The sequence below is a fragment of the Passer domesticus genome, chromosome 3 (genome assembly GCF_036417665.1).
Source record: "Passer domesticus isolate bPasDom1 chromosome 3, bPasDom1.hap1, whole genome shotgun sequence".
In the NCBI taxonomy this organism is placed as follows: Eukaryota; Metazoa; Chordata; class Aves; order Passeriformes; family Passeridae; genus Passer; species Passer domesticus.
The window spans coordinates 109,421,364-109,448,390 of record NC_087476.1 but is presented as its reverse complement, the minus strand read 5'-3'; the positions used below and the strand labels follow the sequence as shown (position 1 = coordinate 109,448,390).

The following is a 27,027-nucleotide window of genomic DNA, read 5'->3' as shown; positions in this document are numbered from 1 at the left end:
GGCGCGCATGCGCAGTGCGGCGGCGCGGGAGGCGGGAGCCGGCGCTGAGGGCGGCGAGCGCCGGGCGGGCCCCGGGGCCGCTCCGCGCCTTCCCCGGCGCTGTGAGGGGAGAAGGGCTCTGCCTCCCGCGGGGCCCGCTCTGCAAAACAGCACTGGTGTCAATTAAGCGTCTTCTGGTAACATTTGTCTCCTCAGCTCGGCTTGTCGGAGTGGCGCCGGCAGCGGGAGATGAGCAGGGACCTCAGGGGCCGGGGATGCGCCCGGGGCAGAGGCTTCCAGGGATGGCGAGGAGGATGGCGAGGAGGAGGAGGAGGATGGCGAGGAGGAGGATGGCGAGGCAGAGGACAGAGGGGAGAGCCCAAAAGGATGCCCGAACCTGGTGAGCCAGCCCCTGTGCTTCTGCTTTCTGAAGCCATAATGCTTTTCTTCTGACGCACTGTGCGAGGCGATTACAGCTGTCTGTCTCCTGTGGTCACAAGAATCACTGAGAATAAAACCTGCAAAATTTCACTGTCCGTATTCTTTCAATCCGCATTATTTTTTTTTTCTTCCCCCAGCAAAATCTCGACTAGTCCAATCAACGATGGACCAATTTATTCCCTATAAGGGCTGGAAACTTTATTTCTCTGAAGGTATTTTTGGACCAAAATTACATGTAGCAAGTATTTAAGTTAATTTTTTTCGAGAATTGATTACATGTAGTGTTAGTAGCGTTATAAGCTCAATAAAGAACAACCAACATTTCATATATAAAAACATAAATACAATAAAGACTTCACTCTTATCATATACTGTAACCTTTGTGGATGCTGTGGAGATTTATTATCTTCCTTAGTTTTGCAGTGCAGAAAAACAATAGAAGAAAAATTACCTGTTTATGTATTTTGTGAAGTGGAAAGAATTATTTCTGTCACTAAAGTGGTGTGTTTCTTTTTAGTTTACAATGACAAGTCTCCTTTTGTCCAGAAGACCCAAGCCTTTGAAAAGTTTTTCATGCAGCGCATTGAGCTTTATGACAAGGTAAAAAACAAAGCCAAACATATCCCACCCCAACAACCTGTTGTTGATACAAGAACACTACAGATTTTTAGTGGTTTTTTCCCATCAAAAGTAGCCTCCATCAGAGACCTGAAAAATTTAGGACATAATTTGAGTGTTTTGCTTCTAATTTGAAGTGTATTTTATCATTTATGATGTTTCCCAGGATGAAATAGAAAGAAAAGGAAGCATTCTCGTGGATTATAAGGAGCTAATCCAGGACAGAGAGCTGACTAAATCAATACCAAATATATCTGCTGAACTAAGGGACATGCCTCAGAAAATACTGCAGTGTATGGGTCTGGCAATTCATCAGGTAAACACGGGGTTCTCATGCATGGAAGCAGAACCCTCACAACAAAAAATAATCAGTGACACTTAGAGGCAATTATGTTATAAACCCCACATCTCTGTGCTTTTCTTTCTTTCAAATTACAGTTTGTTTAAAACTCAGATCCTTTAATCTCTCCTCTTCCTGTACGACCCACAAAATCACATTTTGAAGTTGCTTTGGTCTTGGTGCATTTTTCTTATTCATCATTGGAGCAGCTGACTAAAACTAAATGTAGTTCTGACACCCGTGTCTCTCCCTGTTGGGAGCTCTAATTTCTGTGGGCATCTGTGTTCCCTTCCTGTGTCTCTCCCTGTTGGGAGCTCTAATTCATCTGTGTTCCCTTGCTGTTGCTGGCAGGTGCTCACCAAGGACCTGGAGAGGCACGCGGCAGCGCTGCAGGTGCAGGAGGGATTGCCCCTGCATGGGGACCCTGTCATAAACGTGCCTCTCATCCATGCCAGGTAAGGGCTGCTGGGCTCTTCTCCTTTCCCAAGGAAGAGCTGTTGGCCTCCTGGCTAATCCTTGCCACTGTCCATGCATGGCTCATGTGTTTGTGGGAAAACTGGGCTCTGTGAAGCTTTTTCCAGAACACTATATTCTGCTTTTTCTCTTCACTGTGACTTCATGACTTTGTGAAAAAAAAAGTGAAATGAAACCCTCTTATAAGCTGAACAAACAGCTTGAACTAGAAAAGTTTGTAAGTAGAGAAGTGGCTTATAAGTAGAATAACTATTGTATAAATAGAATTCTATTGACTAAAAGCACAATTATTTAGATTTCTGTTGACTGGAGAAGTTTTTAATGAAACATGTCTTTAGAACTTTCTTTATCAGAAGTAATGGCATCTCACACTTCAAGGGTCTGAGGGAACTAGGTGTGTAAGCTCTATTGGAGTTTGTTATCTTTTAAATTTTATTTTCTTTTTTATTATTGTTTTTAATTCCCTGCTGGTGGCAACAAAGCCATAATAAAACTTTGGTCCTTCTGTGTCACAAGTCTAAATTCCAGGCTTTATCTGAACCTATGGGAAGATACAGTTATGGATGATCTTAAAGTAATGTATTGCTAGGCCAGAGGTGTCACTGGATAAACAAACTGTACTGTTGGAGGCTGTTGAGGTTGATTCCTGTGAGAATATTGAATGTTCTGCTGCTTTCTAGAGCAAGAATCAAAGACTGTACCATGGATCTGCCGAAAAAATACTTCTAAGCATTTTTTCTGGATTTTACCCTTTTTAATTGGGAGTAGCATTTTTTGTCTGTGTTTGGATGAGTTTGGGGGTTATTTTTGTCCTCATTTTCTGTGTGCTAATGCAGGGTGTACAACTATGAGCCTCTAACCCAGCTGAAAAACGTGAGGGCCAACTGCTACGGCAAGTACATCGCCCTGCGTGGCACCGTGGTGAGGGTGAGCAACATCAAACCCCTGTGCACCAACCTGGCCTTCGTCTGTGCTGCCTGTGGGGATGTGCAGGGTGTTCCTCTCCCTGATGGCAAGTACACCCTTCCCACCAAGGTGAGCCAAAACCACTGAACTTCATGCTTTTTGTTGTGTTTTGACAAAAAGCAGCACCACCAGTGTTAAAAGGGAAAAAAAAGTCTTTAAAGCTGGGTTAAATAACTGACGCATTGAAAAATAATTAAGCATACCATGCAACTTTTCTTACTTCAGACCCTTGTTACTTGTAAAAAATGTATGCTGCTGGAACAGGATATGTAACAAAAAATACATAGAAACTCCCTGAAATCTGGAAAAAATATTATCTCTTTTAATTTCCATTTCACCAGTTGTGCTTAAAAAGACCCTTCCACCTTGATGTGGTGGTTTTCTATGCTTACATTGTTTGTTTTTTTGTTTAGAATTTCTATTTTAATTTTACTTTTATTATCTGGACTTAAGAAGTCATTGGACATAGGACACTGCCTGGTTATTCTCAGACCAGTTCACTGAGGGGATCACACAGTGCTGCTGTGTTTGCTCTAACAGCTGTGAGTCAGAGTTCAGGTGTCTGTGCTTGATAGATCCTCATTAATTATGTACATCCTAATTTGTAGCCCTAATTTAATTGTCTTTTTTCCTGGAATGATGCTGAATTTTATTGCTTTGCTTTCCTTATTTAATTAAAAAAAAAAAAGACAATTTCACCCTAGGACATTAAAAAGGCTGGGAATGAGTCAGAATTCCTGTTGTTGCAGTGCCTTGTTCCCGAGTGCCGGGGCCGGTCCTTCACAGCTGACAGGAGCTCTCCTCTGACCACCACAGTGGACTGGCAGTCTGTCAAGTAAGCACAAAAATGTGATGTGACAGGACACTCCAAAAGTGACAGGATGGCTCAACCCATGTTACACTGTGTGACTTTAACAATCATTCTCTTTTCCAGCAAGCACTCTCCAACATTTGTATCACAAAGCAGTTGTTTTACCCAAGTGCTGGTATACTTTGTAACCCACCCTGTAACAGTCTTGTGGAAATTCCTTCTGCCCTTACAGAGCTCTTGGAGAGATGCTCAGTTTGTTCTCTTTGCTGCATTTCTCAATAATTTCTAATTGCATGTATGATTTAATTATTCCCTTTAACGAGCTGTAAGTCAGCTAGAAAAACCCTTTAGGTTACATTGGTCAGCTGTGCCACTTGGCCTGAATGAGCTGGAAGTGAACTGGAGGGTTAAAAGTCATAGTTTGAAGTTATATTCATGCAAAAACTCGTGTGGTCTTAGCAGCTCCAGAGGGCGCTGTTCATCACAGCTTCTTCGGTAGAGCTTGGCTTGGCTTCCAGGGAATCTCCGAGCTCCAGGTGCAGAGCCAGAGCTGGAACTCTCACAGCCAGAGAGTCAGCTACTCTTCTTGTTATAGTCTGAGAAATTCCTTGCACTTTTCCAGAGTTGCAATATCTATTAAGAATTCCTGGGGGCTATAATGTCTGAGCTCTTCATTTTTTTATGAGTCCCTTTTACTTTATGTCCTGTACTTATTTCTACATGAACATGCTCATCAGTTTTAGAAAATCTGAATTTCAACTCGGAGTTCACAGTTCCTGCATTCCTGGGCTTTCTGCATGGTTTATACCCATGCAGTGAGGCGTGACCTGCAGCAGAGGCCCAGAGCTGCAGGAGCTGTGTGCTGCAGTTGCACTGGCAGGTGCAGTGTGGTGCCCAGCTGCCCTGGTGTGTTGCAGGGTGCAGGAGCTCATGTCAGACGACCAGCGGGAAGCAGGACGGATCCCGCGCACCATCGAGTGTGAGCTGGTCCAGGATCTCGTGGACAGCTGTGTCCCAGGGGACATGGTCACAGTCACAGGCATAGTGAAGGTGGCAAGCACTGAGGAAGGTGAAGTGCAGCATCTGAGAACTCCTTTTTTCTACAGTGGGGGTTTTTGGTAGTGCTTACACAAGAACAAGTCACTCCCCTTAACTGGAGCTCTCGGACCATAAGTCCATAAAGTGTCAATTTCTTTGGGAGCTACCAAACTTTTACAATGAAGAGTTATTTTAGGGCATTATTTGCTTAAATTTTTCTCTTTAGTATCTCCTTCAGGCATTAAGAGAACTGTCACACTGTTGTGAAGGAGAGTTATCTCAGCCTCCCTAGAGAAATTTTTCAACTCTTTTTTTCCTTTTCTTTCCCCAAGTGAAGAAATATATTGTGCACTGCTCTGAAAGAATATACTGCAGATAACTGCAACTGTTTTACTCTGAGACTTCATTCTCTATTCAGTAATCAGTCTACATAGAAAATGATTCATTCTTAATTGATAATTACTCCACTATGTGTTTAATGCTTCCACACCATGCATCTTTTTTTCCCCCCAAAATATTGAGTGGAAACGTTTGATATTCAACTTTTCTTTGACAACAACAATATAATTTAAAATCCCTGGAAAGATTTATTTATTCTGGGACAAAATTCTCTCTAGACACGTATATTCCAAGTCAAGAAAATATGTATTGTGTACATAAGGGAACTTAAAAGCACAAATGTACCTAGAAACGTATTTTTGCACCAATTTTACCAAGTGCAGATGTTCAGTACTTAAATATGAACATGGCTGTACATGATGTTTCTGAATTACTCTATGCCACTTGTAGATAAGATAGTAGATAAGTAGTACTTATTAATAGAAAAAATGCTTCATCATCCTTTCTCAATTTTTCTAACAGGAGCTTCTAAAAATAAGAACGACAAGTGCATGTTCTTACTGTACATTGAGGCAAATTCTGTCAGCAACAGTAAAGGACAAAAACTGAAGAATTTTGATGATGAGACCTTTCAGAGATCGTTCATGGAGTTTTCTCTTAAAGACCTCTATGCTATCCAAGAAATTCAAGCTGAGGAAAATCTGTTCAGGCTCATTGTGAAGTAAGTTATATCAGACCTAGACTGGATCTAGGGTTAGTCATGAATGAGTGTGGCCACCTTCAGACAAATGTTCTCCTCAAGCTGTGAAATGTCTGAGTCTGGTGCAATAGAAACCACAGAGATGTAAGAAACTGCAGTGAGCAAGGGACTTAGGAGGGAGGTATTGCAGTGGGAATGTTGGGACTTTGGGAGCAGTTTAGAAATTCAAGAAGTTTCCTATGTTCTAGTTTAACCTTAGAAAGCTCTGGGTAGAAAAACAATTAGTTAATTTTGTTCCTCACCGTGTAAATTCAACTTACAAGTACCATTTTGTCCTCCAGTTTTCTACAGTAGAGGAAAGAGGTGCAAGGACTGAGCAGAGGTGTGAAAGGCCCTCAGTTCAGACTGAAAAGCACTCTTCTACCTGGGATGTCCCTCAGGTCCTCCCAGGGAGTCAAGGAACACAAACCCAGCACTTTAAAAGGAGGGTTACAGGTAGTTACTTGATTAAGACAAGAACAGGCACAGATACCACTGGGAAGCTGCTCTCCTTTGTCTTTGTGGGGGACTCAAGTGAAAAGCTTTTCTTGTTTCAGTCATTTCTGCTTATGCAAAAATTTCAAGAAATTTGATGCTGCTGATTTCTGATGGAAATTCAGCAACAGCTATCCAAAAAAAATTATGTTTATTGAGGTGTTCTGTGATGAGAGAGAGGACAAGTGATTATTTCTAGTAATACATTATTTGTCTTCCACTTATGTTACCTTGTGCTTTGTTTTTCAGCTCTCTTTGTCCTGCAATCTATGGCCATGAGGTAAGTCATCTAAAAACTCTACTTGTAATTCCAGTTTGAAATGTTTATGCCACATTCAACGGTTAAAGGATTCACAAAGCTTATCTGGGACAGGGGCAGGGGGCAGGGACTGTTTTTACAGGTGACTGTGGCTCACAGTCTCTTGGTGTCAGGGCAGTGGCAGCCTTATACCCCGAAGTTCAGTGATCCTGAAGGAAAGGTTGTTGCAGCCAGTTCTAGGGGGCTGTCAGTGCTGGCCACCACGGTGGAATGCTTACCAGTGTTGGCCTCTACCACAACAGATTGTGAAGGCAGGGTTGGCCCTGGCCTTGTTTGGAGGATGTCAGAAGTTTGTGGATGACAAGAACAGAATCCCAGTGCGAGGAGATCCACATGTTCTGGTTGTTGGAGATCCAGGATTAGGAAAAAGTCAAATGTTGCAAGTATGGTTTCCTTTATTACTGTTTTCTGTTTTCCTCTATTTCCTTGTTATCTTGACTTGCAGCCATGGTAGGATAACTGTGCTGAGACCAAAGGGTTGACTGAGCCTTGCTGGAGCTATCTTTCCATGTGGGATGCCTCAGGTATAGGAGAGTATCCAAAGGGCTCTCCTGCCATCCAGGGAGCCTGTTGAAACACCACAGCAGGTGTCCTTGGTCAGGCCCATGGGCTTTCAAGGACAGGCTTACAGGCTTGCTGTCCTGCCCTTCTACAGTTCTTGTCACCAACCCTTTTCCTCAGTGAGCAGTTTCACTCCTTCCTGTCTTTATTTAGCTGGTCCATTGTGACATAAAGTAATTTATCTTTGAATAAATGCAACTTCAGATACCCTGTGACTCTCCTCCTGTGAGGTTTACTTCCATTCCTTACCCTATTTCTATGTTGCTAGCACAGATCTTTTTGGGAAAGGGACCTGATCCTGTGTTTGGGTTTTAATCTCAATAAGCATTTCTGCATGACTATGACAATTAGTAATAGATTTTTTTTTTCCTTAAATGGAATGATTTTAAAATTCCATGTCTCTTTCCATGGTTACTGTGAAGTAAAAGAGTGACAGTATTCACCTAGACCTTCTTTAAAAAGTCTTTCTAATGTGGACCTGTTGCATTATGATATGATTTGCACTTAGCCAAAGTAATGGATTTGCATGCAAGCATCTTAACAAACAAAATTTTTAAATTTATTTTCATTTTGTTGAATGAGGACTCACAGCATAGAGTAACATTTTTCAAGTAACAATGTTTTTTCACATTGTTACTTGAAAAAGAATACCATCCAAGAAAAGCTACTCCTACTGCTTTGCAGAAGTATGTGTCTTGGAGCTGCAAGGAGTTAGAGCTTTACTGTTGGGCCATGTTCAGTAGAAAGAAACAAATCTGGGGTTGCTTTTAATTGTTTCTCTAGAATGAGGCTTATGAAATTCTTCACTTTGGGGAAGGCAAAAGTATTTGTTTCTCTTCTAGGCCGTGTGTAACATCGCTCCTCGAGGTGTGTATGTTTGTGGTAATACTTCCACCAGCTCTGGCCTGACTGTTACACTCTCCAGAGATGGCACTTCTGGAGATTTTGCCTTGGAAGCTGGTGCCTTAGTGCTCGGAGATCAAGGTAATCCATGGAATGCCACAGGTTCTGCATAGCCATATGTAAGGGACAGGAGAGTGTGTGCTGCTGAATCTCAGCTAAGCCAAAGTGCTCATCTAACTGTGGACTAAAAATGTTTATATGAAGTATGATACTGGGCTTCCACACCATGGGAAGCTCTGAGCTTCTCCAGTGGCTTCTCTGGGGGTAATTCCTGCTTTCCTAGAGTGTAGGGAAACTTCAGTTCTCCAGTTCATATACCAGACTTCTGTGTCAAAGAACTAGGATTTTTTTTGTTCAGAGGTCTGACTTTATGCCAGCTCTGTACTTTTACTGGTTTTGAAAAAGGATTTGCTTTTGAGATATGTTGTCTATTTTAAAAAGCTTGTTTCATCATCTTAACAAATCCCCAAAATGCTGCATCCCCAAGTCAGGCTGAGTTCGTAGTGGTTTGGTTGCATTACCATGGAATGCAAACAAAGCTGGCTGAAATGGAGATTTTCCAATGTCTCCTGCAGCCCCTAGGGTTCTAAGCTGGACTTCTGATGTAGCACTAGATTATAGGACACAGCTGTCCTTCAGTTAATGTGTTGTCTGATAAATTTTGTCCTGTTTTAATTGCTTCCAGGAATTTGTGGAATAGATGAATTTGATAAGATGGGAAACCAGCACCAGGCTTTGTTGGAAGCCATGGAACAGCAGAGCATCAGCCTGGCCAAGGCTGGCATTGTTTGCAGTCTGCCAGCTCGGACATCCATTGTTGCTGCAGCAAACCCCGTTGGAGGACATTACAACAAAGCCAAAACAGTGTCTGAGAACCTAAAGTGAGCCCTTTCTGAAATGCTGCTTTTATAATTCACATTCAGGAGTAGATGCTTCTGGCAGTCTTGTAGCTGGTGTACAATCGCTTTCTAGAATTTTGGAGTGTGAACACAAACTTTAATAATCTTTAGTGGCTTTTGAGACAGAAATTGCTGTTGTACTTTTTTCTGAACGAGCAGGACAGGATCTTTTACCTGTGTTTGAAGTGGAACAGAGTTGCTATAATTTTTCCACTTCTCCAAGCACTCCAAGTTCTTTGTCTTTCCTCCAGAATGGGGAGTGCTCTGCTGTCAAGATTTGATCTGGTTTTCATCCTGCTGGACACACCAAACGAGGACCATGACCACCTGCTGTCCGAGCACGTGATGGCCATGCGGGCCGGCCGGCGCGCCGCCTGCAGCAGCGCCCTGGTGACCCGCGCCAGCTCCCAGGAGCACTCTGTCCTCCAGGCCACCTCCCACCGACCCCTGCTCGACAGGCTGAAGGTGGGACTGCTCCTGGGGCTGCTGCGTGAGCTGCTCTGAGCAAATATCTGTGTTGGGTTGCAGTAAGGAGATACACTCGTGGGCTGGGTGTAATGATTTGGTATAACATGATCTGTGATGGAGTGCTGAATCCAAATAAAGCAGTGTGGAAGCAAATCCTTGGGCATCTGCAGCTCCGTGGATTTGGGAAGTATAGGAGAGGAAGCATGTTTCTCATTAGACTTCAGTGATGGCTTTGAGAGCTGATGTTGTCAAATGCCAGGTCTTGGGAGAAATACTCCTACTGGAAGTAAACCCATGCACTTTTGGAAACAGGATATCAGCAGTGACGGTTTAATCTTCTATGGAGCTGTGGGAATTGGGATTTTCTCTTTTTGAGAGGTGATTTAACTTTATAACAAATTTTATTGGGCACTTCCTATCATTGCAGATGAGAACCCTTGGCTGCTTTTTCTGAAATGGCCAAGTGTGTGTGTTTACATATCTGAGCATAGTGTGGGGATTTGAAGTGCACCTTTCATATACAAAGCACCAAAGCCCTTATAATGATGACTTCACCAGATAAAGCATAAAGATGATGTTTGGTATTAAATTTTTTATTGTTTAGAATTCTGACAGAAATTTAACTCTTTGTAATGGTGCTAGATCTCAACAGGAGAAAACTTTGATGCCATTCCCCATCAGCTGCTGAGGAAGTACGTCGGATACGCTCGGCAGTACGTGCACCCAAGCTTATCTCCAGAGGCTGCACAAGTCCTCCAGGAGTTCTACCTTGAGCTCCGGAAGCAGAACCAAGGAGCAGACAGCACCCCCATCACCACGAGGCAGCTGGAGTCCCTGATTCGACTGACAGAGGTAAATGCAAGCTGGAATGCTTAAGGGATTGAAAGCAAAGAGGTTATTCCTGAGATACTGCCCAAATCCTATAATTTTTTTACAGCTTATTCACCACTATGCTTTTTCTGTTTTGTTTAAAAAAAAAAAAAAGTGAGAATGCATCAGGCTTAGAAGTGCTTAAGAGCTGCTGTTCCTTAAAACTTCTTATAAAGCAAAACACCCTTGAGGAGATGGAAATAGAATCTATCACATTCCCCAAAAGGAGAAAAAGTTGTTGCAGGCAGGAACAACTGCTGCCCACCTTGAACTTAGATTGCTTCTGTTTTCCCTAACACTGCCTTAACAACACTATTTGTGATCTGCTACTTCACAAGGCTGCACTGCTAAAAAGCAAATGAACTCTATGCCACAGCCTAAAAGTGCAAGTATGCAGGAGAACACATTGACACACTAACAAAAACCAGAAAAATATTCCTCTAATCCTGTAGGCTTAGGTTCTATCTCTGCTCCTGAAATTTGTTCTTGTAGCTCTTGTGGAGTGATTGTAGCCCTTTTTCACATCAGTTATGATATATCTTAAACCTTTGTGAGATACTTTTTCTGTTTTAAGGCACGATCAAGGCTGGAATTAAGAGAGAAGTCTACCAAGGAAGATGCTGAGGATGTAATAGAGATAATGAAATACAGGTAATAGAAAATACTGCTTTAAAAAGAAAAAAAGCATCACAGTGCTGTTTATTTGAAACTTCTTTTCTTTACATATTCAAACACAGTGAAGGAATCACTTCATCAAGCCTAGGCCCATGATATTGCTATTTGGATTTGTTAGCTGCTCTTTAAAAGCTGCCAGCAGCCCTAAGTCAAATACAACTGCTCAGGCTTGTGAGTGGTGTGGTCACAGTGGTTCTGGGAGTCACAGTAATGCACATATGAGGTTATGCTGAAAGGTTTTTTCTCCCCTGTGAGTACTCTCTGGTGCAGGTGAACAATTGAAGTTCAAAAGTGATTTGGATGAATGCTTAGTCTAAGTTCCCTAGAGAGTGCCCTGATAGGGGCTGGTTTTCTACGTGGTTTCTGAAAGTTCTCTCGAGCAGTCACATTTCAGGAATCAAATCCATGTCTGTTTGCTTTTATCTCCTGGTGAGGCTTTGATCTCTTTGTGCAACCTGTTTGCAGCATGCTGGGCACCTACTCGGATGAGTTTGGGAAGCTGGACTTCGAGCGCTCCCAGCACGGCTCTGGCATGAGCAATCGCTCGCAGGCCAAGCGCTTCGTGTCTGCCCTGAGCAGCGTGGCTGAGAGCACCTACAACAACCTCTTCGACCTGCAGCAGCTGCGCCACATCGCCAGGGAGCTGCAGCTCAGGGTGAGCCCCCCTCAGCAGCTGCCAGGCCACCCACAGCTCTCACTGCCAAAGAGAGGGGCAAAGGTACCTCTCTGTGTCACTTAGCAAAGGTAGAAATAACCTTTCTGCTGTTGGGCTGAGCTGAGCTCCTGAAGTGTCTCTGTGAGCTTCACTGACCCCACAGCTGTCTGCAACAGCAGCTCCTTGCACTGCCAAGGGCTGACTCGACTGATGGGGCTGGTTCTGAGCAAGATCCTGGGTTGATCTGTGAAAGGCAATGGTGGTTTCAGTGCTGCACTCCTGCCTCCCCAGAGGACACACCTATTTTTGTTCCCAAGTTCAGACTTGTGGTGTCTGTGCTCTATTTCAGCAGTGCAATGATGTTTCTGCATCACCTCCTCTGGATTAAATATGCCTTTCAGGTTTTCATTCCTGCTTCAGACATCCTGAAGTTGTATGTTGAAAGGAACATCCTCTAAGACACATGGCCACAAATGTCTTCTGCCCTGTAATTGATTTGCATTCTGTACTTGTGGGGGCTTCAGCCAAACAGAACTATTGATAGCTAACTCTAATTTTTGCTCCATCAACTACTTATTGAAGATAATTTAATTAACTCTAATTCTCCCTTCATAATTTATTTAACTCTAATTCTCCCTTCATATATAGACTATTTTTGCCCATTCAAAGTTTTATACCTGGAAATCAGGGAGAGTTGTAGAAATCTTGCTTTTCTGTTTCAGCACTGGAATTTACACATATATAGCTTCAACTTTTCTTCATGTCATAAGGGAGAGAGTGCTGCTTCTGTGTAACACTGCAGTAAAAACAGTGTGTAACTAAAGCAGAAAGCAGGGGGCTGATGGTGTGAGACCTCCTGGTAGGTGAAGAGTTTGCTAAGGAAACTGAGCTGTTCTTAGCCCACTTTATTTCACTAAGTTCTTTCAAATGGTTACATCAGGTGTTATTCTCCAATTTGATATTTTTGACTTTATCTTCCCAGGTAACTGATTTTGAAAGCTTTATTGGATCCCTAAATGATCAGGGTTATCTTTTGAAGAAAGGTTCAAGAGTTTATCAGCTCCAGACCATGTGAGAAGAGTCACTGTGATAACTCCCTTGGACTGATTGTCCCCCTGGAGTGCTGGACCTGCAGCACATCCTGAGCTGAGCTCCTGCCACAGCACTGGGGTTTGCTGGGCTGGAGATTCCCCTGCAGAAAATTAAACTGGAAAGCTGCAACAGGACAAACTGGCACTTGGCATTGCTGCCTGGCTCATCCCACAGCTCTCTGTTCCAAATGGGACCTCACCATCCTGCAGGAGTGGAAGGTGTGGTTTTGTGCTGCTACAGTGCCATAAGGGGCTTTGCTTCTGAATGAGATGCTGGACCCAGAAGTCTTTCCTGAGAGGATGGTACCAGCTGTACCTCCAGCACTGTAGTTCATTTCAAGTCTAGAAGTGTTTCCAGAAGGTTCTGACAACACTGTCGTACAGCTGTTACCAAATGACACTTTTCTGAAACTGACTCGATTTTCTGCTTTGAAACATGGTCTTTGAAGCCAAGGTTTATTTGAGATCCAAGTGTGATTTAAGAAAATATCCTTATTACAATACTTAATTTGTAAAGCAGGGATGGGATTTTGACTTCCATTAAACTTTATATATGAGAAATATGATTTGTTCAAGGCTGTTTAATGGCCATTACAGGATCTGTAACACCAACAGGTTCTGTTTGTTCCTGTGTAACTGTTCCTGACACAGAACCACGGGTGAAGTGCTGAATGCTTCCTGACTTTGAAATCAGAACCAAGGTCTGGTGCAATGAAATAGCAGCTGGCAAGCTTTCAGTGTGAGAATTAAAAAACCACAAACACCAACATGCCCTCCCTATGAAAAATATACTTTAAAAATCAGGACTGCAGTGCTGGTTCTTGTTTCCCCTCTTTCAATTCTTATGTAAGATACGATAGATGAAAAAGAAAGCAGAAATACTGAAACTTAGTGCCTCAGTTTCTATTTAAAGGAGATCAAGGACCAAATATACTTGGAACTGAAAACTGGTCAGCCAGATGAAATGCTTTAAGTACAAAATTATAGTTCTGTATTGGAGCTCTTAAGGGGCAAGATGTGCTCTACCAGCTAAAGGGAAAAGGTGTTAGAGACGGATTTTGGCTTGGCACAGGGCTGGGGACAGGAACGCGCCTCAGGAGCAGACAACACTGCCCCTGGAACAGTGAACTCATTCCCGTTTCTCCTTCAGCCCAAGTAAACGCGGGCAAGCGGGGGCCAGAGGCAAGTACGGAGCACCGGAGAGCACCCGCGCTCTGAGGAGCTCCTTGGGGCAAAGCAAACTTCCCCTTCCTCCCTCAAGGGCTGCCCGACAACGGCGCGGCCCCGCCGTGAGCAGGAGCGGCATCAGCCGGGCAGCCGCCCACCGGGCCGCCACGGCCATGGCCATCGCCGTCCGCGCCCGGGGGCCGGCGGGGCAGAGCCTGGGCCGGGAATGCGGCGGGAAAGCACCGGGACAGCACCGGGCAGCGCTTCCCCGGCCTCCCAACCCGGCCGCCTGCCGTAAAGCGCGCGGCCCGGCCGAGGGGCGGGGCCGCCGCAAGGCGCCGCGAAAGGTCGCGCGTCCCCGGCAGCGCTGGCGGCACACGCGCCGCGCGCGGCTCGCGCGCCGGACCTGGCCCCGCGGGGCGGGTGGCGCGAGGCCGCGCGCTCCCGCGGGCAGCGCCCGTCGCGCGCCGCTCCTCCCGCCCCGCGTCTCCCGCGCGCCGCCGCGCCATGCTGGCCGCCGCCTGGCTGGGCAGGGGCGCCTGCGGGCTCCTCCGCGGCGCGGCGCGGGGGCGGCCGGGCGGCGGAGCGAGGCCTCTGGGCGGCCGGCCCGGTGCGGCGGTGACTGGGGCGCGGCGCGGCGGCGGCGGCGGCGTGTGGTGCCTGCCCGCGCGCGCGGGGCCCCCGCGGCTGCTGCGCGCGCCCGCCGCCGCCTGGCGCCCCCTCAGCGGCGGGGCCGGCCCGCCCGAGCCCCGGCGGGAGCGCGGCGCGGCGGGGCCCTACGCCGAGCTGGTACGTGAGGGACGGCGGGGACGGCGGGCGAGCAGGTGTCGCAGCCGGGGCGGGCCCGCCATGGGGGCCCTCGCTGCGGGCGGGGCGTTCTCCTGTCGAGGTTAATGTTTAGCGGGTCGAGGCCGTGTGCCTTGCGAAAGCAGCGGGCTGCTTCCCAGAACTTTCCAGGCTTTCTGGCTAGTTAAGCGGAAAAAGTATTTGTCGCGGTTAAAGCTGTGTTACGTGCCAAGGTGGGGTTTTGAGTTCCTGCCCTGAAGGGTTTTTATTTCTTCTCTTTACAGTATGAAAACCCCTGGACCATCCCAAATATCCTGTCCATGGCGAGAATGGGTCTGGCGCCGGTTTTAGGCTATTTGATTGTTGAAGAGAATTTCAACGTCGCACTCGGTGTCTTTGTCCTGGCTGGCGTGACAGACCTGGTATGTCTGCATGGGCTTGGAAAGGCTTTGGGAACGCTGGGCTCACGGGGATGCCGTGGGCATGCACTGAAACAGACTCCGGGGTAGAGTGGAAACGGACAAAACACTTGTTTTTAGATTAGTTGGTTTCTAGGAATGCTGTATGTATCCTTTGTGGTGCTGCAAAGGGAATTTGCAGGTGCCTGAAGGGGACTTAATGCTAATGGAGGAAAGGGGAATGTCAGGGCTCCCTGACCAGCCCCGGGTGGGCATTGGCCACTCAGTGCTTGTGCACTGTTAAATGATACAAGCTCATTTTATCCTAGTTAAACTCTTCATTAAATACCTCTCTAAAATAGCATGTACAGGCTATTTTGGTTCATACTCTTCTAACAGACAGCTACTGAATTTTGGTTTTCCTAGTTGGACGGATTTATTGCACGGAACTGGGCTAATCAGAAATCAGCACTGGGAAGTGCTCTCGATCCCCTGGCGGATAAAATCCTCATCAGCGTGCTCTACGTGAGCCTAACTTGTGCAAATCTTATCCCAGGTGAGGAAATGTCAGTTGTGTGCTCTAGATTAGGCAAAGAAGGTCAGTTTATGTGTAGCAATGTTTCTTGTGTTTCTAAGAAGGAAAACTGTATCTCTTGGAACTCTTGCTTTGCGGGTTGCCCTTTGCTCCCAATAAACACTTCCCAAGGGACCCCACAGAAAGCAAGTGCTGCCACATACAAAATGGCATGGACTGCCCTTTTTAGGTGCTCATTCTTTAAAGCAGTAATAGCAGCTCTGTCAAGTTGTTTTTCATGGACTGGATTGTTTAAAGACTTCAGCTTAAACCCTTTCAGGAGTTGTGTTAAACATCCTCAGTAATGCATAGAACTCGTTCAAGAGAATTTGAGTGTAGCTGTTTTGTCTCACTTCTAATTTTCTGCTCTTTTGGTTGTGTTTTACCTTTAATCATGGGCACAGTTTCTCACTGGCTGGTGTTGCCTTGGTCTTGCAGTTCCCCTGACTTCCATGATTATCCTGCGGGATGCGGCGCTCATTGCCGCCGTTTTTTACGTGCGATACAAAACTCTTTCTCCACCGGTGAGTGCGCGGCATTAAAAACGTGTCATCATAACAAAAAATACATTAATAAGCTTAATTAATGGCAAAGTTGTGACCAAGAGATTTGTCATCTTGAGACTCGATGGTTACAAGATGTAATGCTTGTTCTTTTGCTAAATAGATTTCTGAGCAGAGCAGTGTTTTAATAAAATGCGGTTTGTAAAGATAAGTCAGAGCTACTGATAACTTTTTTCCTGTGTGTGATGTGTAATAATCAATCTTACAAAGAGCAGTGTAATTCTTCAGTGCTACAGTTGACTTTTCTTTATCATGTGAACAGGTAAATCAGACTGAATGTACAAGAGCTGTAATTTTTTTCCTCTTTTCTCTCCCAACAGAGAACACTGAGTAGGTATTTTAACCCCTGTTATGCTACTGCACAATTAAAACCAACATTCATCAGCAAGGTAAGAGCAATAACTTGTTACAAAAGATAACTCCTGGGTACTTGGAGCATTGTGTGGTTTGGAGGGTGGGGATAATTTACCACAGCTGCTGAGTACACTTTCAAAATACTGCCAACTATACCTAGATCCTGAAAGGTTTTCAGCTGTACTCTGTCAGAGCACATGCTGATTTAGAGAAAGTAAGATGCTTTATTTTAAGAAGGTTTCTAAATAAATTTTCTTTATGTAAACTAATCCTTAAAGCAGTAATAAAAGTGTATGTTGGTATTCCTTGTACTTCTTCATGTTGCTCACAGTTGCTGTTTTGCTTTTCTCAGATGAACACAGCAGTTCAGCTGATTTTGGTGGCGGCTTCTTTAGCAGCACCTGTTTTCAATTATGTGGACAGCATATATCTGCAGACACTATGGTAACTAATATCTTACTTTTTTTTTTCCCCAGATAATTTAATGTGCTCCTAAAGAAACTGGTAATCAAGATTAATTTGTGTGGAACAAATAATCTTCTGTGCCCAGGAGATGCAATAAGCCCATATGCCTGAATTTTTACACCTTTAGTCTTAAATTTGACAGCAGAAAACTAGATATTTACTGGTACTTAATGAAACTAGTTAAGATCCAGGAATAATAGCTTAGAAACAAGTCTTTGGGGTAGGCATGGTGTATACAGGCAAAACATAAATTCAGATGAGTGGAGAAAAAAGGAGGAAGAAAGGCTGCATGGATTCCTCATTTATTCATGCCAGAAGTGTCCTTGAACAAGCAACCTTGGGATCAGTAATGATAGCCATTCTTATTTTTGCTTTATACTGTGCCTGCTCTCTCGAAATCCAGGTTTCTGCAGCCTGTTTGAAAAGCACATGGAGAAATGGTGATTCCTGCTAGAGTTTGGGAAGGGAGGAGAGGAATGGGATGAGAACAGGCATAAAGGAGCTTCCCTCCTTAAGAAATGCTGTTCCTTCTGCTGTCACTGGAGCTCTGAGCTGAGTCTGAACTGCAGCTGGCTGCAGCTGTTATGAGTGCAGTTATTTTTCCTGAGCTGTTTGGCAAGAGTTCAGAACAAAGAGTTCTGAACAGCAGATGTCAGAATTACTTAGTAACTTAAAGTAGTGCAAAATCCAGTGTTACTTGTCTTCTAGGAAAATAAAAAAACCAACCAAACCAAAGAAACCAAAACCACCAACCCAATCCATGAAGTGTTTAAGGAACTATGAATGAACCTTGATCTTAACAGTCTGTGGTTTTTTATCCTGGTGGTAAGACAAAATCTAGAGTTGCCTCTGGGTGTAATTTGCCAGGCTGTTCTGTGGATACTCTCAGAAACTCCCTGGCAGAGTGCTCAGAGCAGCAGGGAGCAGAGGCACAGGCAGGGCTGCAGCAGGCACTCCCACCTCGGGGGTGGTGTCAGCCTTCCAGCCAGAGGAGCACTGCTCATTTGGGGATGTCTGTGGTCTGGGAGGGAAACAAAAGAGGCTGAAGCAGGAACTTGTTCTTTAGCTTTGGGACTTGGTGAAAATGGTAAGTTTGAGTCTTGAGTGGTTTCAGTGTTCCCTGCTCACACTGCCGAGGAATAGTTTCTCACATCTGTCAGTTCTGAAGCTGGTAGAAGTGATGTAGGCTGCAAATGCTGAATCTTTTATTTTCCCTTCTCTAAAGCAAGTGCTGGTGTGGTGATAATTTGTCCTGGTGTGCAGTTACACTGAAGCATGCTGCTTACCCCTGGATGGCAGAGTCTTTGTTTATCTAATCCTCCCCGTAGCACTGAATTTCAGCTTGTAAACTGCAGCTGCATTTTTGTGGAGCATAGTTCCTGACTGTGTAGTTAACAACAGATGCTAAAAAAAGAAAAAAAAGGCACTTTTTATGTTGTCCAGAGACCCCCATGACTTAGAGGAACTCTTTTCCCCAAAGGTGCATCACAGCTTTCACAACGGTGACATCTGCCTACAGCTATTACCACTACGGCAGGAAAACTGTGCAGGTGATCAAGAACAAGTGAAGTGGTCTGGGTGATAAAAGGGGAAGTGTTCCTGGAAAGGCAGGAAGGTGCTGTGTCCCCAGAGGTGGTGGTATTGCAGCTGAGGTTTGGATCAAAGCACTCTTTGCTTTTCTGCTTAAACCATGGCATCACAATGAAGTGAAATTTGAACATGTACTGTGTATATATGTAGAGACAGACTTTTTGATGTATTTTTAATTTCTTTAAAAATGAGGTTGTTTACAAAAACAAATAAATAATTCTTAAAAACACGGGTTACTTGCTGCTGCCATGTGCATTCTGAGTAATTTTATGCTGGTTTTGAAGTCAAGACACGCACTTGGCACCAGATTTGTTTTGCCATATTCATACAAGGCACTGAGTACCCTGGGATCTGAGAAGAAAAAGCAATTACAAGAGCAAGTTTGCACCTCAGCCCAAGTCAGTAAACCAGCACTGCTCATGAGCACCTAAAGACTCACCTCAGGCTGCAGCAGAAGGAAGCATGTCATCGAGGGATGGTATCTTCAGAAATTCAAAGCAGAGAGAAATTTTGCTTTATATTCCATGGGTGATACTGATAAGCCATGAAGAGTTCCTACCCTGCTCCCTTTTCTTTTTCAAGATGAACGATGATGAACTGTACTCAGGGTTTTTGAGAGAGGTCAGCGGTGCTGTGAGGAGTCTGTACCCAAATGGAGTTCAGTTTCTCATCCTATATATTCATTTCTAGTGATTGAAAGAAATTCCTTTAAAGTTTTTAAAGATGTTTAATACCAATACCACTGGCTGAAGAGGACATTTAAAATACTGTCCAAATGAGTGGAGACAGCAGAAGAAATGTTAGATGTGTTTGCTGTTACTTCTTCCTGTACCTCCAGCTTCCAGATGTGCTCTGTGCTCCCCTCATGCAAGGACTTGTTCTTTGCCTGTTCTCTACCTACAAAACTGAAGAAAGAGCAAGGCAGAACAGGTCAAGTTGATCATAAACTCGTATTTTCTGTCTGTGAGCAATATGATTTTTCTTTTATGTCATAAGAAAGTGCAACTATGAAGGGTTTCAATGACTGAAATCAGGAGGTAAATAATACCACTGTATTATTGTTGTATTAGCAAAGAAAACTTTATGTAGGAGAGCACACAGTCTCTTTTGTGACAGTGTGTTTGTATAGACAAAACATTTTAATGCTTTCTTTATATTGAAACTTGTATAAAATTGTGCACAGAGAAAACACTTGCTCTTTATTAGTACCTTTGTTTTAACGGGCCCCGTCTTTAATGGTCAACCCTGCATCTTTCAGCAAAGGATAGAGGGCAAAGCCTCTGGACGTTTCCTTAAAATACATGAGTAGAGGAGTATTTTCCGTGAAAAAACCAGCTCAGAAAGCAGATATTTCTTGTACCCGCCCAGCTGCTTGCTGTTGGGGTCTGGTGAATGTCATTGGCGCTTGGGTGGGGAGCGTTTCTGGCCCCGCGCGGCCGCCGTACCGCGGACGCGCCCTGCCCGCCATGGCGGCGCCCGAGCCGCCGCCGCCGCCCGAGGGCTGCAGGCCGCTGAGCGCGCTGCTGAGCGGCATCGCCCAGGCCGCCTTCCACGGCACCGCGGGCATCACCGAGGAGCTGCTGCGTGCCCAGCTCTACCCCGACGCGCCGCCGGAGGAGTTCCGCGCTCTGCGCGCCAAGATGGGCGGCCTCCTGCAGGTACCGGCGGCGCGGGGGGAAGGGACCGCGGTCTGGGGAAAGCCGCTCCGTCGGCCGCACTCCCGCCGGTGCCCGGCATCCCCCTGCTCCGGGGGCACTGCCCTGACAGCCCGCGCTGACAGCTCCGGCTCCGTCCCCGAGCGGGCACAGCACCCGAGGGAGCGGCCTGAAGCTGTGCCGGGGAGGGGTGGCTGGGTGTCAGCGAAAGGTCCTTCCCCCGAGCGGGGCTGGGCGCTGGGCTCTGGCAGAGCTCAAGGAGCGCTCGGACAATTCTCTCCAGAGCAAGGTGTGGCTCCTGGGGATGGGGCTGTGCGGGGCCGGGGCCCCTCGGGAGCCGGGGCCCCTGGGGAGCCGGGGCCCCTCGGGAGCCGGGGCCCCTCCGGCCCGCGCTGTGCAGGGGAAGGGCGGCACATCTGCGGTCTGTGCTCGTGGGAACACGAACCTGTTCCTTTCTGAGGAGAACTGCAGTTTTCTTGTAAGGAAAAGAAAAGCCGCACCAATTATGAGGCAAGCCAGTTTACTGAGTCAACAGAGTTTGCTTTTTGTGCAAGAGAGAAGGTATTTTTCCCCGTAACAGAGCCTTTTGGTCTCTGTTCAAAGTGAAGAGGATTGTATGTGGCTCCGGGAGCCTCCAGGTGCAAATCCTTGCATGGCCACTGCCACCTTGTGGGTGAATGCACGCTTGGATTGGCCAGATTTATAAACGTAGTCGGTAGTTTTAAATGGAATCGGGAGATTTGGAATTTGATGAGGATGGTGTCACTCGCTTTCTGCCTTTACGAAGATTCTGTCGTTTATTTAATGATCAGATTCATGTGGTGCCCTGAGAAGCCTGCAGTGAGTGGCATTGCCCAGGGCTCTGAATCCTAAAGAATTCTGCTCCTGAATCCTAAAAACTGATTCCTTCAGGGCTTTGTGGGTAACTTAAAAGGAAGTGACACCTAAGTTCTAAGAATCCTTGTAGGATCTGTGCTCTAAAACATCCTAAAAGAGCCCCTTGGCCTTCTGGTCGCTCTTTCCTTCACACCTGCCAGTTTTGGGGGGAAGGTTGATCCTGGGACTGTGCTTTGGAAGTAGGAAGGCTTAAACTTACCTTCCTCTTTTGGTATCTCCCTGACTTGAAACCTGGAGGGTTTTTGTGTAGCACTGTATTTAGTGATTGCAGCAAACTCCCAAAGTGATCCTCTGTGCTTACAACATCTTGGTCTTTGGATGCACCTCTTGGGTGCTGGTGTCCCCTCAGCACCTGAAGAAGCAAAACTTACTGCAAGATCTGCCTTTTCCCTTCCTTGTCAAGTGCCATGTGAATTTCTGAGCTTATTTATTCCAGTTTTGATACTTGATGGTGAAAATTACGAATTTGTGGGAAAAAAATCTTTGTTACCTTTTTGTGGTTTTCTTTTTTCCTTCTTCCCCTGGGTGGTGGAGGAAGGGGAGCAAACGGCAGGATGACAAAGTCTAGAAGCAGAGAGACTGATTGCCCCGTGACTTAATTGGTGTAGTAATTGGTGTCTTCTAAGCAGTAAACATGGATCTGGACCATAAATCCACCTCTTGCTTTCACTGGATCTGAGCTTAAACAAGGTGAAGGACTTCCCAGTGCCGTTCTGCATTCCGCCTGTGCAAAGCATGGGGATGAATAAAAAATCTGTCATATTTACTGTAGCAGTAAAAAAAAATGAGATTTTTCTCCCCCTGGATTATACAGAGTAGTGCTGGGTTTATGGTTATAAAAGATGTCGTTATGATCTACTTCTTCCACCTGTTTCCTTTGCTGCCCATCCATCTGCTGAATATGCATGAAGCAGCTGACCTCTTCCTAAAATGCTACATTTATTTTGTAGTGAAATCATGTGTCTTTATTAAATGTACTTTTTAAAAATCTAATTTCTTGTGTGGAGTATCCTGGAAGGCAGGACAAAGCCCTAGGAAGGCTGGCCCTGGAGAGCCGTATGATTTCAGTGTTCTGTTAACAGTTTTCTGCCCTCTGCCTTCATCCTTCCCAGCCTCTTGTCCCTTAAGGCTGCAAAGCATTGAGAAGCTGGGCGAGAGCAGCTTTTGTGAATTCTCACCCCCAGCTTTTTTGGGTTTTTCAGAGGTTATTTCATCCTGATTAAAACACTAAATTTGTCTGCTTCTTACATAAGTTTAATTTACTTATGTAAATTAAATTCACCGGTTATTAGTCCACCGGTGATAGTTCCTTCCCATGTGGAGTAATCCCACTGTTTTCCTTTTGGTGGCAGTAACCTCTTGCGTTTATTGAATGGGATTCTTTGCTCTTGGGTTTAAAGTGTCCTCCTTCACTCTTCTGCTGTGGAACAAACTTTACATAGGCTAAATAATAATAAACATTACAGCATGAGGAGTAGAAATATTTTATGGTATTTGATTTATAAGTTGTTTTGTTTCTTTGGGGTTTTTTTTGACAAATACTGAGAAAGTTATCTGTAATAAATATCCTGGTATGTGAATGGTATATAGACTGTATAAATAATACTGTGTAATGTTATATATTATATACAATATTAAATATTGTATAATATTATATATAATACTATATATTCTATAATAATATATAATATATAGGCATATATAATATTGTTAAATATATTTCTAAATAATATTGTATTAATAACAATAAGAGCTTGATATCCAGCATGTAAATGTGTTGTCCCTCAAGATTGTCACCCTCCTGCTAGGGACTGCAGCCCTGTCCCTATGAAGCTGCTGTTGTGACCTCAGGAGGGGTTTCCAAAGCATTTTTACCCCTGTTTGACAAGGAAGAGACAACTCGAGCTTCATAACAGGGACCTGCCCCTATGGGAAAAGTCAGAGCAGAAAAACACTTGAAAGATTCCCTCAGCTGTGGAGGATAAAGGCCTTTGCTTCTTCAGCAAGGATTTCTGCTAACAGAAATATTTCTGCCAGCAATTTCTGCTAACTGGTGGAAAATAAATGACTTCTTGCATTTTTTAATAAGGGGAAAGAGTTGCCATTCTTCCCTCTCCTTGGATACCTTGTGAGTCCTCAAATGTGTGGGCTGGGTCATGAACTCCAGAGCACTTTGCAGTTGTCCAAACTTCTGGAAGGCTGAGATGGAGAGCCAGTGTCTGGTGTTGCAGCATACATTTTCTTGTATAAACTCTAATCCCACAGTTATTCTTTTTCCCCCCTTTTCAGCATTGTTTTAGGAGGGTGGGAAATGTAATGTTTACTGGAGCTAGCACCTGCTGAATTGCAGTGATGAAAATGTGCATGGGCACTGTCCCAAAGCACTCTTACTGCTTTTGATGTGAGTTATTTTAGCTTCTGGGTCCGTGTACGTGTGGTCACTTCACAAGGGAACTGGCCCAGCTGGCAGGCCACATAAAGTGGAGGGGGAGAATACTTGAAAACAATGAAGGGGAGAGGAAGGTTGGGTGCAGAACCAGCAGTGCCAGGAGTGATAAGATCAGTGCTCCACTGCCTGCAGCAGCAATTTGCTGCTTAGGTATGTCAGCTAGAAAGAACAGCGTGCCTGCATCATTAGGGATTTTTTTCATGACTTTTTTGTGATTTCTCAAGTTGCAAAAGTTGAGATTAGTGTTGTTGGAGCCTCTCACATTTGCAGTGTTGTTTCTCTGGTGCTGTGATTCCTGAGGAGATGTGTAGGAGGTGGTGTTATTGCTGGTGGCTGTGGGATTTGGAGGTGATGGTGTTCTGCACCACGAGCATTGTTTTAAACAGCAGGCTGTGAAAAAGGAGCCTGTACATTACAAACCTCAGCTACATCTGCAAAACATCCAGGCAGACAGAAACAGAAGGGCTCCCACAATAATGACAATGTCCATTTAATGAGTGGTATTTTCTATAACTAACTGAGACAGAAAGGCTCATTTCATCTGGATTGTGAAGTGCTGATATTCTGTGACTGTGCCACCTCAGTGACAATGGCTCACCTGAAGTTTAATGCTTTACCTGACCTTTTGCAGTGCTTTCTTTTTTTTTTTTTAAGGTTAGCTACAGAAAAGTGGTAGATTAAAGAAACGTCATCAGATCTGCGTCACTGATCTATAACAGGTGTGGTAGGCTCTGTATTGTCCAAACAAGAAACAAATCTCTCCCTCTCTCTCTCTCTCTCCCTCCCTCCCCTAATTACAGTGTTGATTACATCTCTGCGAGCAGAGATCTGGTTGCTTTGCCCCAGTTGTGGAGGTTGGTGCTGCCTGTGTGTTTCCAGAGCAGGCAGGTCAGTACTGGCTCTTCTCATGTCTAATGCCTCTGCACTACCTCTGAGTTTTAGAATGCCCTCCTGAATCTTTAATCTGCTAATTGCCAGGTAATGGACTTCCAGAACAGCATGCTGCTGAGGGAGTTGGGTTCCCTGGTGGTGGCAGTGCTTCATGTCCTGCTGATTCCCACTTTCCCATCCAAATGTATAGTTTCATTTGTTGCATTTGTAGAACTTGTGCAAGAATGTAGCATTTTCATCATTAATGACACAATTTCTCAAAAAAACCTCAAAAACCAAAACCCAAACACTACAGGTGTGATGTCATAAAGTTACACACACATATGTGTGTGTCTGTGAGCAGCATATTCTGTGTTTATAGAGGGGTGTGTGCCCACAAACACTCCCATGCACAGAAAGGGAGATATATTGGTTATGCTGAAATTCATTATTCCAACCTGATCCCCATGGTGTTTCTCTTGACCTGAACAAGAGTCTACTCTGATTGAAGAACAGGGAGTCAGATCTTGCCTTTGAAGATCATTATTCCAAATTAAATGCTTTTACTATGCTTAATTAGTATTCATCAAACACATGCTGTATGGAATATATTTGAAAAGCAAGAAGGACTCTCTTAGGCTTCAGATGTAGTTTCATGCCTTTATTTCAGTACCACTAAGGCTCCATTCCCTACTCCCCAAAGTGTGTGGGAAATGATGAAGAGGGTAATGAAGCTCAGTGCCATCAGCTCACAGCACTGGTGATTTTCTACACTACTTTGAGTTGTCTTTCCTCTTTAAATGTGGGACTATGAAAAGGGGACAACTTGAGCTGTCTCCTCTTCAATTTGATGCATAAAGAGAGACTAAAAGGAAAGGAAGGGCTCGGTGCTGAAATTTTGTTCTTTATTAAACAATACTCTAAAAATGGTGTCTCTTAAAACTGGTGTGAGGGAAGATTAGTTCTTGCTTGCTCTAGGAGCCAGCTGATGGTGTCAAGGAAGTAAAAACATTCATTTCAACCTCACTGGTCTCATGTGCAGCTGCCACACAGCTGAGCAGAAAACAGACCTTTCTTTCTTCCTTTCTTGCTTTCTTTCTTCAGAAAGAGTGGTTAACACATTGAATAGCACTTTATCAAAGATGCAGGAGCTGTGGTCTGCACTTGAGTGAAGTTCACAGCTAGTATATAAAGGAAATTTGGATGACACAACTCAAGCTTTTTACAAGCTGAACATCTGAAATTGTTAATTCCTTTTAACACTTAGCTACAATCTTGGCATGATGTAATTTAGATTTTTGACTGTGCTAGTGTATAGCAACTGGGTGCACTATATCCAACAACTTATTAAAAAGAAAAAAATGCAGACAATACTAAAAATTTTGTATGGTATGGCTAGAATTTGCCTGTATGGCTAGAATTATTGCAGTTTGAAGCTTGTACTCTGAATTTCTTCCAGTCTGGTGACCAAATATGATGAAGCCTGACTTCTTCAACATTTGGATGACATTTGTTTTTTCAATAGTTTATTTAATTAAAAAAAAAAAAAAAAAAGCTTTAGTGGCACAAAATACCAGGCACTGCAAATGTTACATGAAGTCCTTTTTCATTGATGTTTTAGTCCCAAAACCCAATGGGACAGAAATTGTCAGGCAAGAACATCTGACAGCTTGAGCTGCTGAGGGGCTCCTGTGTGTTTCCCCAGGAGCCTCCCTGGGCAGTTGCACTATGAATTTTAAGGAAAGGATTTAATTTATGGAGTGAGAAAGAATGAGTGGAACATTGATGGCCTCCATTGTGAAGGATTAAGGATTCATTATTGGGAAAACCAAACTGGCTTGGTTGGTTTGTTTTGTGTGGTTGTTTTTGTTGGGTTTGTTTTGGTTTGGCAGTTTGTTTGTTTGTTTTGAGGGGAAGGCATTTTTGTTTTCTATTCTCAATATCTGAAGCTTAAGCTTAGTAGTTTTCCATATTTTTTTACCATTGTATTTACCAGTCATAAACAAGGAAACCAAATCTTCCTTTACTTATTTTAGCCACCCAACTTTTTAAAAATTGGAGTGTTTGAACAAAGTAAGTTGGACTTGCCTTTTGCTTTGTTTACAGTGCATGAGCACCTGGTTCTGGTAGATAGCCAAGATCTAATTCAGAGTATTCTATCTTTTATAAAGTTGGTAGTTTTAGAATTGTGTAACAAGCCTGGGACTCCCTCCTCGTTCTCAGTTCCCAGTGGAGTTCAGTATCTGTTTATCTACTGTGCTTGAGGACTGCAAGTTGGAATTTTAAAGGTGACAGTGATCTTGGAATGCATTTTTTTATTCCTCTAATTCTTTGGCATATTCTATATTTACTTCTTTACAATACTGGTTTATATGTGATTTCATCTAAGTAAAAATAGACTGCAACAATTTCATGAAAACAAGACATAAAATATACTATTCAAAGAAAATGTGAAATTACAGCCAACTTGTCCAAACAGTTTATAGCCTTAAGTGTTTTTCTAACTATTTTTAAAATATTTTTGTCATTGTGTCATGTCATTGTGCATATGTTAATACATTTCTGAAAACATGTTTTT

At 44.3% G+C, this 27,027-nt stretch overlaps 3 protein-coding genes across 4 annotated transcripts in view; all 3 read left to right on the top strand.

Annotated features, from left to right (window-relative positions):
- Window positions 1-16: 16 nt before the first annotated feature.
- Window positions 17-13,244, top strand: MCM8 (minichromosome maintenance 8 homologous recombination repair factor). The gene is made up of 18 exons (XM_064415018.1): window positions 17-379; window positions 558-632; window positions 938-1,020; window positions 1,205-1,354; window positions 1,730-1,833; window positions 2,689-2,887; window positions 3,568-3,653; window positions 4,547-4,698; window positions 5,529-5,727; window positions 6,490-6,520; window positions 6,802-6,942; window positions 7,963-8,104; window positions 8,709-8,904; window positions 9,174-9,387; window positions 10,033-10,242; window positions 10,835-10,911; window positions 11,401-11,590; window positions 12,573-13,244. The coding sequence occupies exons 1-18, from the start codon at window positions 229-231 to the stop codon at window positions 12,663-12,665; spliced, it is 2,493 nt and encodes an 830-aa protein (XP_064271088.1). The 5' UTR covers window positions 17-228; the 3' UTR covers window positions 12,666-13,244.
- Window positions 13,245-14,304: 1,060 nt separating this feature from the next.
- On the top strand, window positions 14,305-19,769 carry CRLS1 (cardiolipin synthase 1). The gene is made up of 7 exons (XM_064415024.1): window positions 14,305-14,637; window positions 14,919-15,056; window positions 15,459-15,588; window positions 16,045-16,130; window positions 16,490-16,558; window positions 16,876-16,967; window positions 18,469-19,769. Exons 1-7 carry the CDS (start codon window positions 14,356-14,358, stop codon window positions 18,554-18,556), a joined length of 885 nt encoding a protein of 294 aa, XP_064271094.1. The 5' UTR covers window positions 14,305-14,355; the 3' UTR covers window positions 18,557-19,769.
- Window positions 19,770-19,999: 230 nt separating this feature from the next.
- The window catches only part of COMMD1 (copper metabolism domain containing 1), a 63,342-nt gene continuing 56,314 nt past the window's right edge, over window positions 20,000-27,027 (top strand). Inside the window, exon 1 of one of the 2 annotated variants that reach the window (XM_064415026.1) lies at window positions 20,000-20,236. In XM_064415026.1, the coding sequence (XP_064271096.1) occupies window positions 20,045-20,236 (192 nt within the window). In that variant the 5' untranslated portion in view covers window positions 20,000-20,044. The remainder of the gene's footprint in view (window positions 20,237-27,027) is intronic. The other variant, XM_064415025.1, reaches the window with a different exon arrangement.